Genomic DNA, 19322 nt, shown 5'->3' with positions numbered 1-19322 from the left:
TTAAAGAATGTTTTACTTTCATTCTTTTACACATAGCTTTCCAGTTTTCCCAGCACCACTCATTGAAGAGACTTTCTTTTCTCCATTGTATATTCTTGCCTCCTTTGTCACTTATTAATTGGTCATAAGTGCATGGGTTTATATCTAAGCTTTCTATCTTGTTCCATTGATCTATGTGTCTGTTTTGTGTGTGTGTGTGCCAGTACCATACTGTCTTGATTGCTGTAGCTTTGAGTATAATTTGAAGTCAGAGAGTGTGGTTTCTCCAGCTCTGTTCTTTATCAAGATTATTTTGGCTGTTTGGAGTCTTTTGTGTTTCTATACAAGTTGAGAATTTTTTGGTTCTACTTTGTGAAAAATGCCACTGGTAGTTTGATAAGGATTGCTTTGAATTTATAGATTGCCTTGGGTAGTACAGTCATTTTAACATATTGGTTCTCCCAGTACAAGAACATGGTATATCTTTCCATCTGCTTGTGTCATCTTAAGTTTCTTTCCTCCGCATCTTACAGTTTTCTTGCCTTCTTAGTTAGGTTTATTTCTAGGTATTTTATTCTTTTTGATGCCATGGTGAATGAGATTGTGCCCTTAAATTCTCTTTCTGATAGTCATTAGCATATGGAAACATAACAGATTTCTGTGTATTAGTTTTGTATCCTGCAACTTTGCCAAATTCATTGATAAGCTCTAGTAGTTTTCTGGTGGCATCTTTAGGATTTTCTATATGTAGTATCGCCATATGCAAACAGTGAGTTTTACTTCTTCTTTTCCAATTGGGATTCCTTTTATTTCTTTTTCTGATTGTGATAGTTAGGACTTCCAATACTATGTTGAATAAAAGTGCTGAGAATGGGCATCCTTGTCTTATTCCTGATCTTAGAGGAAATGCTTTCAGCTTTTCACCATTGAGTGTGTTAGCTGTGGGTTTGTCCTATATGGCCTTTATTATTTGAGGTATGTTCCCTCTTTGCCCACTTTTTGGAGTTTTTTAAGTCATAAATAGATGTTGAATTTTATCAAAAGCTTTTTATGCCCCTATTCAGAATATCATTTTTTTTTATTCTTCCGTTTGTTAATATGGTGTATCACATTGTTATACCATATCAAATCAATCACGTTGATTGATTTGTGGATATTGAAAAATCCTTATATCTGTGGGATAAATTCCACTTGATCATGATATATGATCTTTTTACTGTATTGTTGGATTCGGTTTGCTAGTACATTGTTGAGGATTTTTATCTCTGTGTTTATCAGTGATATTGGCCTGTAATTTTCTTTTATCTTGTAATAACTATAATGGACGAGAATCTGAAAAAGAATATATGTATGTTAAAAACCAAATACTTTGGTGTACACCTGAAGCTACCACCACATTGTAAATCAACTATACTTCAATTAAAAAGAAAAAGACTAATTGGACCTTTAACTGGTAGATTTTTACAGTTTTCAGGCTTTTAGGCTTACTTTACATATAAAAATGAAAATGCCTTTATTCCCCCTGGTTTGAATGTTTTCCATAGTGAACTCATTCTACTTTTGCAGCAGTGACAAATCATATAAAGTAGAAAGTGAAAATCGTCAGCAGTTACACTGCCAAAGGAATCCATGTATGCTTTTTTAAAGTGTCTTAAATTTTATTTTATTTAAAAATTTACTGAAAATTTTAAATTGTGGGAAAATTTACATAATGTTAAATTTACCATCTTGACTAGTTTTTAAGTGTACAGTTCAGTGGTGTTAAGTGCATTCGCATTGTTGTGTAACCAATCTTCAGAAGTTTTTCTTATCTCGCTGAAGTGCTATGTCCATTACAAGTCCCCTCTCCCCTCCTACCAGCCTCTGCAATGACCCTACTACTTTCTTTCTCTATGACTTTATCTACTATAGATATCCCATGTAAGTGGAATGATGCAATATTGTGTCTTTCCATGACTGACTTATTTCACTTGTTGTTAGATAATGTCCTCAAAATTCATCCATATTGTAGCATGTGTCAGAATTTCCTTCCTTTTTCTCACTGTATGCTTTTCAAAAAAAAAAACTAAAGTATTAGCATATTATTCCTATTTTTTAAGCCTAACAACATATTTCAGGTATCTTCTCAAGAACATCAGTATTTATATACCATTGTGTGTGTATCATTTCCATTGCTACCAGGAACGGTGTTCCTGTTCCACAGATGGGGAAAATAAGACTTGGAGGTGAGTGAGTACCTTTCAGTTTACAAGTAGCAACGGCAGGGACTAAATTCAGTTTTGCTTGATTCTAGAGGCAGTTGAAGCATGGTTTGTATAGATAAAGGATGTGATTTATTGTAGAAAAATGAAGCAGTTTTAAAGACAGATTTCTGTGGTAGCTAAAGGACCTGATGTGTGCTTTTGTTAGTGGAACTTGAATTTTATAGTTGCAGCAGACACAAATATGTGTCTCTAGAAGCATCTTTCAAATATTATACTGCATTACATTTTCTCTTAAATCACTTATATCTGTGTTAATAATGGGTATTTCTAAGGAGGCAGCAACTATGCTAATCAGAAGTGTATTTTCAATGGCCTTTTGAAAAGCCAGAAATAAAAGAGCAGAGAGAAAATTATCTGCTTCTTGTCTGAAGGATAATGAAAAGTGAAAATCACTGAAACTCTCAGTGAGTTACATCAGATATCATAATTAATGTAGCTCATTACAAAATTTTAGAGCTAGAAAAGTACCAAGAAAATGTAAACCTACTTCTTAATTTCATAAAAATGAGGTGCTGTTGTGAAATAGCTACCCAAAGTAGTTGACTATGCACTTAGTCTTGAAATCTAAGTTTCTTATTTCTCAAGAATTCTCTTTCAGCTACTGTTGGTGAATGGGGTCAGATTTTTCCATACCAAACTAGCTGTTATTTGTATTTTATATTCTGAGTGTACTTTGTAGAAAGTTTCCTGGCTTATAGTATAATTGAGGTGATTTGGAAGTCTTAATGATTTCCACTTTTATATAGTTTTTGAGGGCTATCGATGAACATGGGTTGGAAATGTTTTTGTTACATTGTGAAAGTAGTTGACTTCTTACAAGTTAATTCAGCATTTACCACTAATTCTAACATGATGGACAGTGAACTTGTAGTGTGGGCTGTCAAGACTAGGTGTTGCTCATATCATTAAAATGAATAGAAGTTTCATTGGAATAGAATAGAATGGAATAGAACTGGAAGTGGAATAGAAGTTTTCTTGAATTTCCCACCCTGATCCATCAAGCTGTTGTTGATGGAATCCATTACCTTTGTGAATTTTGTTAATGGCAGAGACCTAGCTGAAAATCAATTCTTTCAAAGAAAGGTCAAATTAACTACAGTAAAGATTATAGACCAGGGCTGGCAGACTATAGTCCGAGGGCCACCTGTTTCTTCAAGCTAACAATATTTTTAAAAAATATTTTAAGTGGTTAAAAAAAAAGAAAAATATTTCATGATACATAAAAATTATAAAAAATTTAGTTCCACAGTCTGTAAATAATGTTTTATTGGAACACACTACATATACTCATTGTTTATGTGTTGTTTATGATTACTTTTGCACTAAAATGGCAGAATTGAGTAGCTGTGAGAGACTGGATGGTCCCATGGAATTTAAAATATTTACTGTTTGGTTCTTTGTAGAAAGAGAGCTGGCCCCTGCTAAAACATCAAGGTTAGTTTATGTTTTGGAGTACATATGGAAATTTGTGACTTTCTTTGCTTACCAAAAACTCTAGCTGAATACTGTTACACTTCTTGAAGGATTCCCCACTGTTTTTTTTGTCTCTGGGACAACCCACAATAATCCATTCATGACTATTTTTCATGACTTCCTTTGCTTATTTTCCAGTGGTTCCTTCTGCCAGCCAGGTGAACAGACTGAAACCACACAGGTCTGTGGTTTTTCTAAAGAAGCTTTCTACAGAAGGATGTGTTTGGCTTGGGCACCTCTCTGTTTGTTGTAGAAACCTGGATTTGCTTGTGGTCTTTCCACTAGAGCTTTGATTCAAGCATATATAAAATGACCCTCACTTTCAAAGTGTAAAATTAATAAATGCATTTATTGTTAGATCCATATTCATGGGAAGAAGATCTTAATCTTTCATGTTTTTACCAGCCATTTTTTTTCACCCTGCATACCACCCCCCCTCCTTTACCATTTTAATAATGTTAGTTATGTTTCTCATGACTCTTAACTCTATGTCAGGGTTAGTTGATGAATTTCTCACTAGTTAACTTTAAACATTTAAACTGATGTCTTTTTTTAAAATACTGTTCTGCTAGAATAAAAACATCAGTGGTGTTCCACCTCTTATATAAAAGTTATTTTCCCTCTCTCTCCAGCTCTGGTTACTTGATATCACTTTTTTTGGAGCTCATGAAAGCAGGGAGTGACTCTCCTACTTCATAAGAGGTCTGAGTTTTGCAGCTACTGAGAGCTTTGGATCCTGCCACCATTGACCTTATTCTTTTCAAATGTAGCAGAGACGTTGTCTATCTAGAAATAATCCCTATCTCAGGGCTTGGAGTTGGCTAAAGTAGATCTTCTGTCAGGTTTCACCTTGACTTTTGTCATAATTGTGCTTTTGTGGTTGGTGAGGATGATTGTTAACTTTCTTGAAGAACGTATAGCACGGTCTTGGTCCGTGGTATTGAGTTGAGCAGCTCCTGCCCTGTTTTGTTATCTGATTGGTGCTTGATGCTGCTGTGTCTTAGTTTATTAAACATTTTGAAGTATGGTGAGCATACTCATGCAAGGAGATGGGCTAATGCTGTTAGAATTTTCTTCAGCCAGAGAACTCTTTTTGCAGTGGAGTCTTCTCATATATGGAAGGGACCATGCGACGATCACGCAGACCTGTAAGCACTGAAGGATGACAGAACATGAAAAGGAAATACTGAGGCTGATGCAGGCTGGAGTGTGTTGGTAGGAAGCATGGATAAGCAATGACTTCTTAGGTAACCTTTGTTCTCCCTTAGAGTAAATGGAAATTGGAATGAGGCATACCATTAAGGCATTTTCACTTAAGTGACTTGTTGGTGAGGCAGATGAGAATAGAGACAGGAGGGAAAACCCCATCTTTTCATTTCTGGAATAACAGAGTGAGCATTTATAATCCAACCCTGGACATGGGGTTTTTAAATGTGCGATAAAGTGAGTTATTCTATGGGTTGGAAATATAATGTAAGATATTATGGTACAATTATGGTAAATGGTATTCGGGTTTAAGAGGAAAGTGTAAAGTGGGAGCTCTGTTCATTCTCTTTCTCTAAGGAGGCGAAGGGCTATGGGCTCACATAGCAGGAACTACTCCAGATAGGAAAGCCATGACAAGGAAAGCGAGGAGATCTGTGTTTCAACCCCGAGCTGTCATCTGCGGAAAACTTGGCAATCCCTGTCCAGTCTGTCTCAGTCATGTTTTGGAAGGAGGGGTCACATTCAGAAGCCTTATTGCTGGTACCCAGACCTTGTTGTCCTAAGAGATAAGATCCACCAGACCATGAACTCACCAGTAAGCAAGGACTCCAACCAGTTGTTTCTATTGTGTTTCGTGAATGTTTGTATTTGTCTGCTCACCCCTATGCTGAATTACTAGGGCTTGTCTAGAGAGGAATAGTGTCTGAACGTTTGGAGAAATTAGACATTCAACATAAATGCGCTCGATTTCGACAATACCTGCTGGGTCGCTGGTTTCCCACCCTTGAGGTGGGGCTGTTTCCAACACCTTAGCAGGATGGAGGAGGGGGTGATGTGGGCTGGAGGAAAAGAAAGAGTTCCTTGCTAGAAGTCACTTCAGTTTTCTCATCCAGCTATAATTGGCTTAAAATAGAATCCTGTATTGTTAGAGTTGCATAGAGTTTTAGCCATCATTCAGTTCAACCTCCTCATTTTACCTATGAGGAAATAGGTAACACACATCTATAAGTATTCCAGAACTTTTCCAAACCAGAGAGGTAATGAGTAGCAGTGTTGATTCAACAGGTCTGGTTCAGTAATTTTACTTCTTCTGGCTTGGACCATGAAGGGATAGATTATAGCCTGAATCTGGGATGGGGTTTGGGGATGCAGTGTGGGCAGCTCCTGAATCAGGTGGTTGCACTTAGGACATTTGTCCCTCAGCTGTAGACTGGGAACAGATGACTTGCAAAGAACCTGTGACTCCCATGACTTGTAAATATGTTTTGGGGAGGACTGTGATGTAATTGTTTCTGTGTCTGAGGGGTGCATCTAGGCATACTAGTGAGTCTCCTTTGCTGAGGGTGAGATGAAGCTAGAGGAGACTCTTGGAGAGGAAGGCAGGGGGATCTAGCTGAAGGTGCTGCCCTCCTGAGTAAGCTTTGAAGTTACAGTCAGAGGAAACTGCTCAGCCTCTTTAGAGGCCAGATAAGTTGTATCTTCTGTGACATTTGGAAACTGAAAAGTAGGGAGGGGAAGGAGGGACTTAGTGGTTGCTGGGAGAGTGGGGTAGTACACAGTGCAAGTCCTTTTACGGTTATAACTTTCTGCACTTGAGTACTTATTTCTGCTTAACTGGCTAATGCAACTCTCATTTTAAGCTACCACAATGACTTTAGACATCCCTTTCGTTCTGTTTATCTGTTTAATTTTTCTGTGTATTGGGATTGAACATAGACTATAAAAAGAGAGTTTTTATAAACTCTGAACTAACATATTTGACAAACTGCAGGACTGGTTTTATTGGAAAGAATGAACCTAGTTTTTGGAAATTATCTTTGTTGTTCTGCTTCCATTTATTGATCATCTATCTGTGGACGTGGTATGTGTAGTGGTTAAGCACAAGAACTCTAGGTGAGGCTGCTTGGGTTGAATCCTGGCTTTGTTATGTATGGTGTGTGACCTCAGTAAAGTTATATACCCTACACACCTCAGTTTCCTCACCTATAACATGAGGATAATACCTCACAGGGTTATCATATGGGTTGAGTAAGTTATTAATGCATGATTTAGAACAATGCCTGGACCACATTAAGTACTGTTTACATACTAGCTGTTGTCACAAACCAGATGTTGATCTAGGCCTTTTGTCACTTAGTTGAGATCAGAGAGATTTAAAAACTTGCTTAAGGTCATCCAGTTAAGGAATGACTTAAACCTTGTCTGTCTGACACAAGGCCTGGCTCTTAACCACTCTGCTGGCTTTCTGAGGTGTGGTGAATCACTTAACTGTGGACTGTAGGTTTTAGAGCCATCTACCCATCTATCTGTCTGTCTTCTACTTTCTAACTTGGATTTTTCGTTATGTTCTTGTTTGTTAATAAAATGCATTTCCTTAAAATATCTGTGATTTAAGAGTTATAAAATATAAAGGATAAAAATAATGGTGCTCAAATCCATGCTGACAGTACTAAGTTGTGAAATGCTTAAAACGCCATTTTATGTGACATCTGATAATGGCTATCGGTATTTCCACATACTTGTAAGTTGTGTGGAAATTAAGACAGCTATTATTAGGGATTTTTAGCGTACCATTTTAAAACAATCAATGTTTTAGCCATTTGCACATTTTAATTACCAAGAAAAAAGTATATCAAATTTTTATGGCTCATGGAAAGCTCCCCAGTCAGTACCCTAGATTGAGATAAAAAGAATTAAAGCCCCAGAAGTAAGACAGGGCTGCTTAGCAACAGTGACAGGTGAGGTTGATGGGAATTAACAGCTTTTGACTGTTAGCAGAATGGTGGTGTAATGGGATCTGCTTATGGTAATGAAGCATCGCCTAGATGGCTGAATATAATGATGCTTTCTCATTCATTTCATAAAATTATAGATGATGTTGGGCTCAAAATGTTTAGATTTCTGTACTATTTATACTTCTGATGTTATATTGAAAATTAGAATCATATTGTTTAGTATTGTCAACTTTGTAATTATCTTATGGAGAAACCTATTCCATGGAAAGAAAAGTAGCAAAATATCCCATTACTCCAATAAAACCACTCAAAACATCAATACCTTTTCTTTCTCAAAGTAGTTGCAATCTGGAAGAGTATTACTATGTTTATAAACAGGAAATTATCCAACCATTCAGGTTGCTGAAAAAAAAAGACAGCTGATAAAAAATTTAAAAATTTGTATCTTGTCTCTGGGCAAGGTCTAAAGAATTGTGTCAAGATGAAGTAACCATTCTTAAGGTTTCTTTAGCCAGGACATATTCAAGATGAAACAATTGGTAATGAAGGAAAAGATGGCTCAGTGCATGTGGCAATATGACATAAAAGATTACATCAGTTACAGTCTGTCACAGGAATGACCATATGTCCTTTTCATCTGATGTCTGTTTCAGGACTCAGACAAATGAGTTAAAGGTTTTAGATATGCTTTAAAAGATTGTTCTTTCATCACCTGTATTAGGTTTGTTTACAAATCAAATGTGTTTCAAATAGATCACATGTGCATACTATAAAAGAAATGATCATAATGACAAAAGACTATTTTTCCTAAAAATTTGGTTGCTGACTCCTTTCAGGTTATGCTGCTTGGTAACATTGAGTACTAGGATGAAGTATACATATTTTGAGTTCTTTTCACTTAGAGAAAGAAGACAATATATTTTTTCCTAGTTTTAAACTAATAATACAGGAATGAAATGGGAAGAAATAATAGTTCTTTTCTTAGAAAGACTTTTCTAAGGATGACTTTGAAAAAACAGGCAAAGGAGAGCAGAGCCATGACCGTTGCAACTTGAATAGAGATAAGCAGAAGTGTGTGTGTGCTCAATGTCACATGGCAGGAGGCTGTCCCCAGAGCAGTTTGCCTGTCCAGGGAGCTGTTTCATTTTGAGTCTGATAGAGTTTTACTTTGGAAAATACCCGGTTCTTTGCCTACTGCTTCTCTATGGATTATACAGGTAAAATTAAATTTAAAATATTTTCCAGCCATGTAGAATTACTTAAAATATACTATTTTGAATTAGTATTTTAAAAATTACATTGGTTATATTTGTAAATGAAGGTATTTTAAAAATTATGTATGAGTTTACTCCTGTTGTATGTATTACTTTGTTGTATACAAATCGTGATTAATTTAGCATACATATATACTTAAGGGAATTTCTCAGACATATGCTTGTTGTTTCTTGTGTTTTAGTTTGAGTCATACTCAAACAGACTTAAAATAAACAGCAACTCATACTTAATTCACATTTCGACCCTCTGGTCAAGAAGCTTTAGAGTACAAACATCTGAGTTCAGACTATGCCACAAAGAGAATAAAATATACACACAGTCTACAGAGACTGTAAAACATTTTTGACATTGTGGTGGTTGTTTTGTACATGTGTGTGGCCCCATCTTTTAGATGGAGTTGACATAGTGAAATGAATTGGAGAATTTCAGTTTTTATCCTAAATTTCTGAGTGTAACTAGCCTCTTCTTTTTTTAAACTGGTTAACCTTGTTCTTAGTTTCTAGTTTCACTGAGTGGTAAGTTGGTACAAGAGTAAAGTTAAGGTTAAGTTAACCGTGGGTGGTGGTTCTTGATGAGTAAGTACGGGATTCCGTTAGATTGGATGGGGTGAAAGAGGGGTTGAGAGGTGAGGTGGTGCTAAGGTGATAAGGGCATGGATCTTTGCTCAAAATTTGTGCAACTAGTTCAAAATTATATTTCCCTAAATTTGAAATTCTGGGTTATGATGACACTTTTCTGACATATTCCTTATAAACTAAACAACGAAAACTTGAGAAGATTTTTCTATCAGGGCAGAGACCTATTTTCCATACCCCCAAATAATGACAAAATCCTAGTGTGCATTTAAATTAAGCACTTACATGTTCTTTATAAATGATCCCTTTTGCTCTATGGATAGATCTTTGGCAAGATAGCTAATTGTGGTGAAAATCAAATTATTGTGAAATTGTTAATAAAATGCAAATTTTAGGCACTTGCTATGTAAAGGACTTTTGTGGTGAATATTTTTTGAAGCTAAAACATTTAGAAGTAATTAATTATCCCAAATACCCAAATATCTTTTTTCTATAAATCTATATTTCCTATTTTAGAGTTCTTTTTTTTTTAATTTTTTAAATTAGTTTATTTTCTATTTTTGAACTTTACAATATTGCATTTGTTTTGCCATACATTGACATGAATCCACCATGAGTGTGCATGTTTTCCCTTTCCAGAACCCCTCTTCCACCTCCCTCCCCTTCCCATCCTTCCGGGTCATCCCGGTGCACCAGCTCCGAGCACCCTGTATCTTGCGTTGAACCTGACTGGCGATTCGTGTCACATATGATAATTTACATGCTTCAGTATTTTAGAGTTCTTTAAAGCAAATACAATAATAGTATCTCTCTCTCTCTCTCTGGATTTTGGATTTCTTTTCCTTTTAACTTTAGTGTACCAGAATTTTGTCCCAGGACTCTGAAATAGAATATGCTTATTTGTTAGAAGGCTTACATGTATGTTAGAAGGCTCTATGTCTGTTTCTATGTTGAAGCAGGAAGGAGTACACTTTATAGACATACACAAAGAAATAAAATTTCTGAAGTCCTACCAGGGAGCTTCACTATACACATATTTTTAATTATAAATTTGTACAATTTTTTCCCCAAAGAACAGAATCACTGATTTTTAAAATTTTTCTGTAGTTTGTATATTGCCATTAAAACACTTCTCTGTAGTTTTTAACTAATAACCCTTATATGGTATTTTTTTTCATAGATGATATTTTAAAAGACACACAACTTAACCTGCTAAATAAACATCAAGAAGAATACTAAGAAAATAAAACTTTAATGTGAACAAAGGGTACAGCTCCAGAGGAACTCCAGATACGACACTTTTAAAATTGCTGTATATACTCTTAAGAGAATATGAGGTTTAAATTCTTACCAAATTAGTAGAGATAATTAAATTAAATTAGTTATCTGATGTGGTGGGAAGCTATTTTGAATGTTGTCTTCTATGGTGATTTTTTAAAAAATATCTCCATATTTGCAAAAATGGGTATATTTGGTATATTAAACTTTGATGAGAAGAACACATGTTGTCAGCTCATGAGAGAGTGAATTCTTTTGCATTTGAAAATAGAATTTATTTTGCTGTCAGCACAGTTCAGCACAACCACTCCTGTATTAATACTAATGACAGCATCACAGCGCTAGAGGGGTTATCTTCCAATAGAAAATTGAGTCTTGATTATTTAAGAAGAGATTTATTTTTTTTTCTGGAAAGTTCTTTTCCCCATGTGGTTTCCATGTTACCCATGTGGTTTCCTCTCAGTTTTTCAGGTCTCTGTTGAAAAGTCATCTTTTTAGGATGACATTACTTGACAGTTTTACCTAAAATAACCCTCCCATTCAATCACTCCTCATCCTCTAATTCCTCTTATCTTTCTTTATAACACATACCCCCACTGAATACACTACATATTTATTTGTCTGCCTCACCCTCTGGAGTATAAGCTCCATAGAGGAGGGAATTTGTTAATGGCTGTACCCTTAGAGTACAAGAACAGTAGGCTTTCAGGAAATAGTTGTTGAGTCAATTTATGAATCGGGTTTCTTCTAAAAATTACTATTGACTTACTTTAAGATTTTGCTATTGTTTTTCTCACAACATTCTAGTTTAACAATAATTATTTTGACCACTAAATTATTTTGAATGTTAATCTCTTCTTTCATTACTAATTTTATCCTGAAATTAACAGTATTCACTTTACTAATAGAAGGGCAGGGTGGCAGGCGGGCAAGGTCACAGGCAGGCATAATGGGACATAATTGATAATCCAAAGATCACTTTGGTTTTAGAGTATATTATGTGATTTTATGAAGAAGTGTGGAGGACATTAGTCAGTTTTATTCTTCCTTCATTTCCTTTCTTTACATTTTCTATAGGTAGCATATTAAAATTTGTCTTCATTCTCTGAGCTCATGCTAGCTGCCCAGAGAGAATGGGAGCAAACTGAAATTTCAAAATCTGTATTTTTCAAAGATGAGTCTTCAGCCGTATGGATCCCAACCTTCCAGAGGTATTTAGAAATACCTCTGATGTCTGAAGATTATAGAGACCTTAACAGGAATTAGAGGCTGTCATATGTGTCCAGTTTTGCGGCAGGTGAGACCTAATGACTTTTAACATACTGATCCTGCTATGCTGTGCTTAGTCGCTCAGTCGTGTCCAACTCTTTTCGACCCCATGGACCGTAGCCCGCCAGGCTCCTCTGCCTATGGGGATTCTCCAGGCAAGAATACTGGAGTGAGTTGCCATGCCCTCCTCCAGGGGATCTTTCCAACCCAGGGATTGAATCCAGGTCTCCTACATTGCAGGCTGATTCTTTACCAACTGAGCCCTAGGGAAGCCTGATCCTGCTATAGTTATCTAAAAAGTAGATGTCTTGAAAAATAATGCAGCCTTTAACTTTCTGTTAGAGCTCTGTGCCAAGAAATAAATATAGGCACTCAGAAAATGTATTTACATATGCATATATACACCTTCATGTATGAGCTGAAGAGAGGAGCTACATCAATGAGTTGGCAAGAAGTTGTTGTACTATGGCAAGAAGAAATGTACTATGGAAAGTACATTTGTCACTCAGTATCTGAAGGGAATGGTTTCAGACTACCCCCAACCCCAAATCTGCAGATGCTCAAATACCTTATATAAAAATTGTGTAGTGTTTGCATATAACCTACACACATCCCCTCTGCATATTTTGAATCATCTCAAGATTACTTATAATACCTAATATGAGATAAATGCTATGTAAGTTGTAAGTACAATATAAATGCAATGCAAATGCTATGTCAAAAATAGCATTTTTGACACAAAAAACTTGTCTGTCAAGTTCAAGGTTTGCTTCTGGAACTTTCTGTAATATTTTTTTCTGAATATTTTGATCCATTGTTGGGTGAATCCACAGATGTGGAACTGGTTGATATGGAGGAATAACTATATCTGTTATCCACGGATCCTTTGCTTATTCTACTTTTCCTTTAGCCTTTCTTGTGGCTACATCCACCCCCTTTTGTGTGACTATTCATGTGCAACATCTGGTATACAATTTAAAACAGATCTCATGTAAGATAATATTCTGGTTTCAACCCTTTTGAAGTATATTGCCCTTTCCTACTTCCTGCAGCTGTATATATCAGCACCATTATTGATACAGGCATACCTAGTCTTCTTGAGCTTCCTTTTATTGCACTTCTCAGAAATTGCATCCTTTTACAAATCGAAAGTTTTGGGGAACCCTGCATCAAGCAAGTCTGTCAGCACCATTTTTTCCAACAGATTTGCTCACTCTCTGTCTCTATCTTACATTTTGGTAATTCTCACAAACTTTTCATTTTCACAAACTTTCATCTCACAAATTTTTCAAACTTTTTCACTGTGACGTTTGTTATGATGGTGACGTGTGATCAGTGATCTTTGATGTTATCACTGAACTCACTGAAGGCTCAGATGATGGTCAGCAATTCTTAGCAATTAAAGTATTTTAAAATTGACATTTTTTTAGATGTTAATAGACTATAGTACAGTGTAAACATAACTTTTGTATACACTGGAACACCAGAAAGTTGTGTGACTTGCTTTACTGTGGTGGTTTGGAACAGAGCCTACAGTATCTCTGAGGTATACCTATGTTCTCCACTGGTTGTTAACCTGGACTGCTTATTTTGGGAGGGATGCATTTTTCTTAATTTTTGCAATTTTCTCTCATTTTTAGTGTTTTCGGTGACCTTTTTCTTTTAAGAACTTTCTTCTCCATATTTTCTATTGATTTCTATTTTCCTTTTATTTTAGTTGAATTCTTAAAATATAATTTTGGTAATTTTTTTTTTTTTTCCAAGAGACATTATAGATGAGTAATTAGGAGCATATGTGTTGAAACCAGAGTGCCTGGGTTTGAATCCCAGCTTATCATTTAGTAACCTGCATGACCACCATCTATCGAATGTGGATAATAATGATATCTACCTTGTAGGATTGTTACGAAGATTAGGTAAGCTGATATATATGAAGTTTCCAAAATAATACCTGGCACATAGTAAGCATTCAGTAAAAATTGGTTGTTATTATTATCTTGTGTGTGTGTTTGTTCAGTCACTTCAGATGTGTCTGACTCTTTGTGACCCTATGGACTATAACCTGCCAGGCTCCTCTGTCCGTGGGATCCTCCAGGCAAGAATACTGGAGTGGGTTGCCATACCCTTCTCCAGGGGATCTTCCTAACTCAGGGATCAAATCCACATCTTCAGCATCTCCTGCATTGCAGCAGGATTCTTTACCACTGAGCTACCAGGGAAGCCCTTATTATTATATTTGTTAACGTTAATGTGTTAGTCACTCAGTCATGTCTGACTATTTGTGACCCCATGGATTGTAGCCCACCAGGCTCCTCTGTCCATGGAATTCTCCAGGCAAGAATATTGGAGTGGATTGCCTTGTCTTCTTCAGGGGATCTTCCTGACCCAGGGATTGAACCCAAGTCTCCGGCATTGCAGACAGATTCTTTACCGTCTGAGCCACCAGGAAAGCCCCATTATTATCTTACCTACAAGAAAACATTTGTTCTTATTTAGCATCATTGCAATTTCTCCATAATGGTTTAGCATTTCAGTAAGATGAAGGTCAAATTACCTTTATGCACATCCATACGATGGACTATTATGTAACCATTTAACGATGAGGTGGATGTACATATACTGACTAGAAGAACTATTAATGATATTTTTAGATGGTAATTTTTAGTTCCACAATCATATAAGAATTTAGTGTTTAAAAGCTGTGTTATACAAAGACATGTCTATAAACTTTAGAAAGTATTAGAAAAAGTATATACCTTAGATGAATGAATGGAAAAGAAACTTGAGCTTTTGAACTTCTTGTTTTATATAACTTTAACAATGGAATTATTGAAAAACACCCACACTTTTTGTGCATTTCAATATTTTTAAAATATTGGAACAAACTTTGCTTGTGTTGGATAGATATTCTAATAAAAGCCCATGCACTTATAGCTTTTAGAAAAAAATAGATTTCTAAGAGTAAAGGTAATGCAGGTAATGAGTCAAGAGACAAAATAATAATATATTCTTTGTCTGGGGGATGAAAAAGAAATATGATTGTTGATCATATATGCCTACTTGCATACAGGTGTACACAGGTGTGTGTACACAGCATTAACATTACTGAGTTACCCTGGAAAAAGGACAGGAATTCTCATAAGGCAAAATAAAGAAAAATAAAGCAAAAAAAACAGGATAGGAAAAATATGTGTATATACACATATTCCTAGAGTAGTGGTTTTCACACTTGAATAATAGTTGTAAAATAGCTAATAATGTATTCATTAACATTTGAGTGCTTACTGGGTGTCAAACAGTGTTTTAAGCCCTTATAGTGTTGTTTTACTGTTACATTTGCTTGTGAATTTATATGCCAGGATGTGTGTGGAATAGTGTACATATTTTCACATACTTGTGATTGAGTGTACAACCCCTGATCTGTCAGTCTACCCAAGCCTACTGAAAAAGCAGTGAACTCTGGAGTTATTTTAAAAGGTAGGTTATTTTTCTCATTTCTCATATTCTTAATTCCCTTGAAAAGTTCTACTTGCTGCATAAAATCAAGAACCCTGATTTGCATATCTTTGTGGTTGGTTGCTATAAAGCCAATATTTAAATTTCTTTGAGGTCTCTTTTAGTGCCTGGTATCTCAGGATGAAGATCTTGTCAAGAGGGTGAATATATATGTGAATATGTATGTGGCTCTTGGTCTTGTGCATTTTGTGACAAAGGAATTCCCCTTTGAATTGCCTGCTCCCCTGAAGCCCCTGGAGCCTCTGGCTCAAGCAGCGCAGTCAGTCTGTGCAGTGTCTCTGACGTCACCAGTATATGCATAAGCCCTGCTATTGTCTTACTGCTATAACTGGGCTGGGGATTGCAGTATCCGCTGTTACTGCTGCTCCCAGTCTTGCCCCCGCTGCTACCTAGTCCTGCCTCCCTGCATCCCAGAAGAGCCACGTCGGCCTGCCTTTCCCTATTGGATTTTCAAAAGCAGCTCTTCGGTTTTTGGTGCTGCAGGAGACCTTGCTTTTCAATCACACGGGAGAACACTGAAGCTTGTAAGAGGAGAATCTGGCAGCTGGACACAGCTTGGACTGCATTGTCTGTCTTCATGACCTCTGCTGTGTAGCAGCTCATCTCTCCACTCACACGTACACTCTCCTCGATTTTTTTCTTCCTTCCTTCTTTCCTCCATTCTTCTAATTTTTTAAAAGCAGCCTCTGGAGCCAGCCATGTTTGGCACTGAATCTTCATGTAAGTAAATGGATCTCACTTTGCTATTTAGAAATCTGCTTGCTGTCATGGTTTCATTGGCTTGGAGTTCATATCACTTTGCCTTAGGTCATTACCAGCCTTTGTATTTTGACTCTAATTACAAAGAAATTGATCTCAGGAAAAGGACTTCCCCTTAACTGGGTTATTATCCTTAAGGCCAGAGATGTCAGTGTGGTCAAAATCAGGCCTCCAAGAGGGAGGGAGGAAGACAGGAATCTAGGCAGCCTCCCCAGAACATGTTAATTGGTGGGATCAAGTCTGTCACTGATCTATTGTTGTGGTTCTATAATGGTCCTTAAACCCTAAAATAGACACTGTGAGGATCTGAGATGATAGTGTTTATTAAGAAAGAAAACAAGGCTTACATTTTTTAATCTAAAAGGAGAAAGAGGTGTCATTATATCTTCTTCCCATATTTTTACAGAAACATAGGGGCAGACATTATATGTAGATATAAAGAATAAAAATTAAGCTTTTTTTTAAAAGTGGATTTTTTTTTTTTTTTTTTTTACACAATGGCTTCAATTTTGATATGCTGGCTAGCGCCACAGTCCAGCAACAGCATATCTGTCTTAAAACTTATACAACGAAATTGCTTTGCTGCAGAGCAGGCCTCGCACAAGGGGCTGGGCTGGATGGCACTTGTGGACAGCTAAAATTGGTATTTGAAAAATGATGACCAGCCGAAGTAACATGGATTATTTAATGTTGGATGTAGAATAGTATAACTTGTCAATGAATGCAGTTATACAGACTCTGCAGAATATCTTGTCATTATCCATAAGCAAAGGTGATAGTTCAGAATTTATAAAGAGACTCAACCTGCTGACCTAGGACTTTAAAACATTGGCAAGACACTGGCTTTGTGGAGAGAGAGGGTTAGGGCAGGAATTTAAGAAACACATTTCTTATGAATAAATAATTCAGTCTCTCCTTTTTGATTTTGGGTGATCAGTATGATTATTTATGCATAGTTGATGTTTATTCCAGAATAGCAGTATTTCAAGAGAGCTAATACTCCTCAAGTCTTCTGTTTTTGATTGGCTATTTTAAAGGGTGGATTATTTTTGTTGTTTTACCTAGAAGCGTCCCATTTCTGAAATTACCACAATGCCTTATCAAGATCAAGATAGAATAACAATGAGATGTGATGTCCCATTCAGCATGTGATAGTTTTATTTTTTTAATAATTTAAAAATGTTTTTTGAATTCACATAAAATGATACATTTGGAATTATTGTCACTCAGGATTAGAAACAGATTATTTAGTGGCGAAGACCTTTCAGTTTCATTTCAGTCATTGAATTTTGTTTAAGTAGGAACCTAGGTAGAGTAGGTAGAAGTATTTACATCCTAAAGGAAAATTAGTCTTATTACTTTGTTTATCTGAAAATGGAAGTTGAAACTCAGTGTGGGAACCTTTGGGTTCTTGACATAGGATTGTCTGGCCAGGTTACCCAGCAGACAGCCTTTCTTGATCATTAAACCTCATCTTTGGATAATATCACCCATGTGCTATGATCTATGTTTGAAAACTGCTGGTTGCTTTTGGTCTCCATAGCTACCAAATTACTGTACAGATAGAATGCCATTCAGAAGACAGAACATCATCATGTAGGGTTTTTTTTGTTTGTTTGTTTGTTTTTCACTTAGTATTGTTTTGTTTCCTGCCTGTCACTAGAAGACCATAGATAGATTTGTACTGTCAGTGGCTGCAAAATGTTGAGAATGGACTGCCTTCTTTAGATAAGGAGATTTCCTTAAATGTGTACTCAGAGTTGAGACAAGTGTGTTTTCTTTGTGTTTTGAGGCATAGCTTTTCTAGGCCTTTAATTTCCATCTTTTGGAGGCTGTTTTATGACTGAGACTGTATTTAGAATACTCAGAAAAATAGTCACATTCGAAGTTCTAATTAGTTCAGAAGGGATCTTCCAAACCACCTGGCATATTTTTACTAAATTTTTACAGTAAATACTTGTTTAGCCATCTATTCTGTGTACAGTGCTATGCTAGATCCTGGAAAGGTTCGTTTTTTTCCCTAACATATTCTGATTTCATAATTCTTATCCTTAATTTCTGGTTGCAGTACCTTGCTTGTATTGGATGCTTTTACTTTTAAATTGAGGTATGGTTTACATACAATAAAATGCATAAATAGAAGTGTGGAACACATTGAAATTTTGCCTGTTTACACCTTGGAACTGCTACCCAGTTTGAGATACAGAACATTGCTTTTTACTCCAGAAAGTTCTTTTGTGATGACCCTTCCCAGTCAATATTACTTGCCCCAATATTACTTCTGTTCCTCACCAAAAGGTAATCACTATTCCGAATTCTGTTGATATTGTCACTTGTACATGGTTCTTTAAAATTTTATTTCTCTCCTTTAACTCTTTGCCTATAAGAGAAGGAAATGTCAGTAGCAATTTCCATGCCTTCATTTTCAAGTACTGGATTGTTTAAGTTGACTTCATGTTTCAGGTCAGGAATTTGAGGTAACCTAGGAATCACATTATAACATGTTTAGTCTCACTGAAATCGTATTACTTAATGTAAACACCCAAAAAGCACCCCCCCACCCCACACACATTTCAAGAGCCTTAAAAATAACGAAAAACTTACCTGGAAGAGTAAAAAGTTTATCGAGTTAAAATTTACATAGTTATGGTAACAGAATTAATAAATGCTCTGTCTGACCTCACTTCAGTGAATATCTTCTTGATTCACTTTACAGAAACACTCCAACAGTGTTGGAGTCTCATTTTTTCTAACTTAGTGTATCTGAATCTCCCATAGTTGTATAAATTGGACACAAACTATTTTCAGCCTACTTTGAAATGAAAGGGTTCTATGTTATGTGTAGATTAATCATTAGTACAAAGCAGGAAGTATAGCTTCTGTAATCTGTTACCATCTTGATGTATTTCACTGAGCTTTTCCTTTACTGAAATTTCCCATGTCTAAAAATGGGAGTAGTAGGTCTGCCCTTTATCTGCTTTGAGGAAATGCAG

At 36.1% G+C, this 19322-nt stretch overlaps 1 protein-coding gene across 33 annotated transcripts in view; it reads left to right on the top strand.

Moving 5' to 3' along the window:
* ST7 (suppression of tumorigenicity 7) overlaps positions 1-19322 on the top strand; it is a 315966-nt gene that overhangs the window by 40092 nt on the left and 256552 nt on the right. For 6 of the 33 annotated variants that reach the window (XM_081537872.1, XM_081537869.1, XM_081537860.1 and 3 more), the window contains exon 1: positions 8806-8874. The exons of 24 other annotated variants lie outside the window; for them this stretch is intronic. In XM_081537872.1, the coding sequence (XP_081393998.1) occupies positions 8862-8874 (13 nt within the window). In that variant the 5' untranslated portion in view covers positions 8806-8861. Of the gene's footprint in view, positions 1-8805; positions 8875-15891; positions 16291-19322 lie in introns of those variants that run through there. 3 more of the 33 variants (XM_081537859.1, XM_081537867.1, XM_081537874.1) reach the window with 3 other exon arrangements.

Source organism: Giraffa tippelskirchi, chromosome 10 (assembly GCF_054371585.1).
Source record: "Giraffa tippelskirchi isolate mGirTip1 chromosome 10, T2T-mGirTip1v1.2.pri, whole genome shotgun sequence".
Taxonomy (NCBI): Eukaryota; Metazoa; Chordata; class Mammalia; order Artiodactyla; family Giraffidae; genus Giraffa; species Giraffa tippelskirchi.
This window is presented reverse-complemented; position numbering and strand designations above follow the sequence as displayed.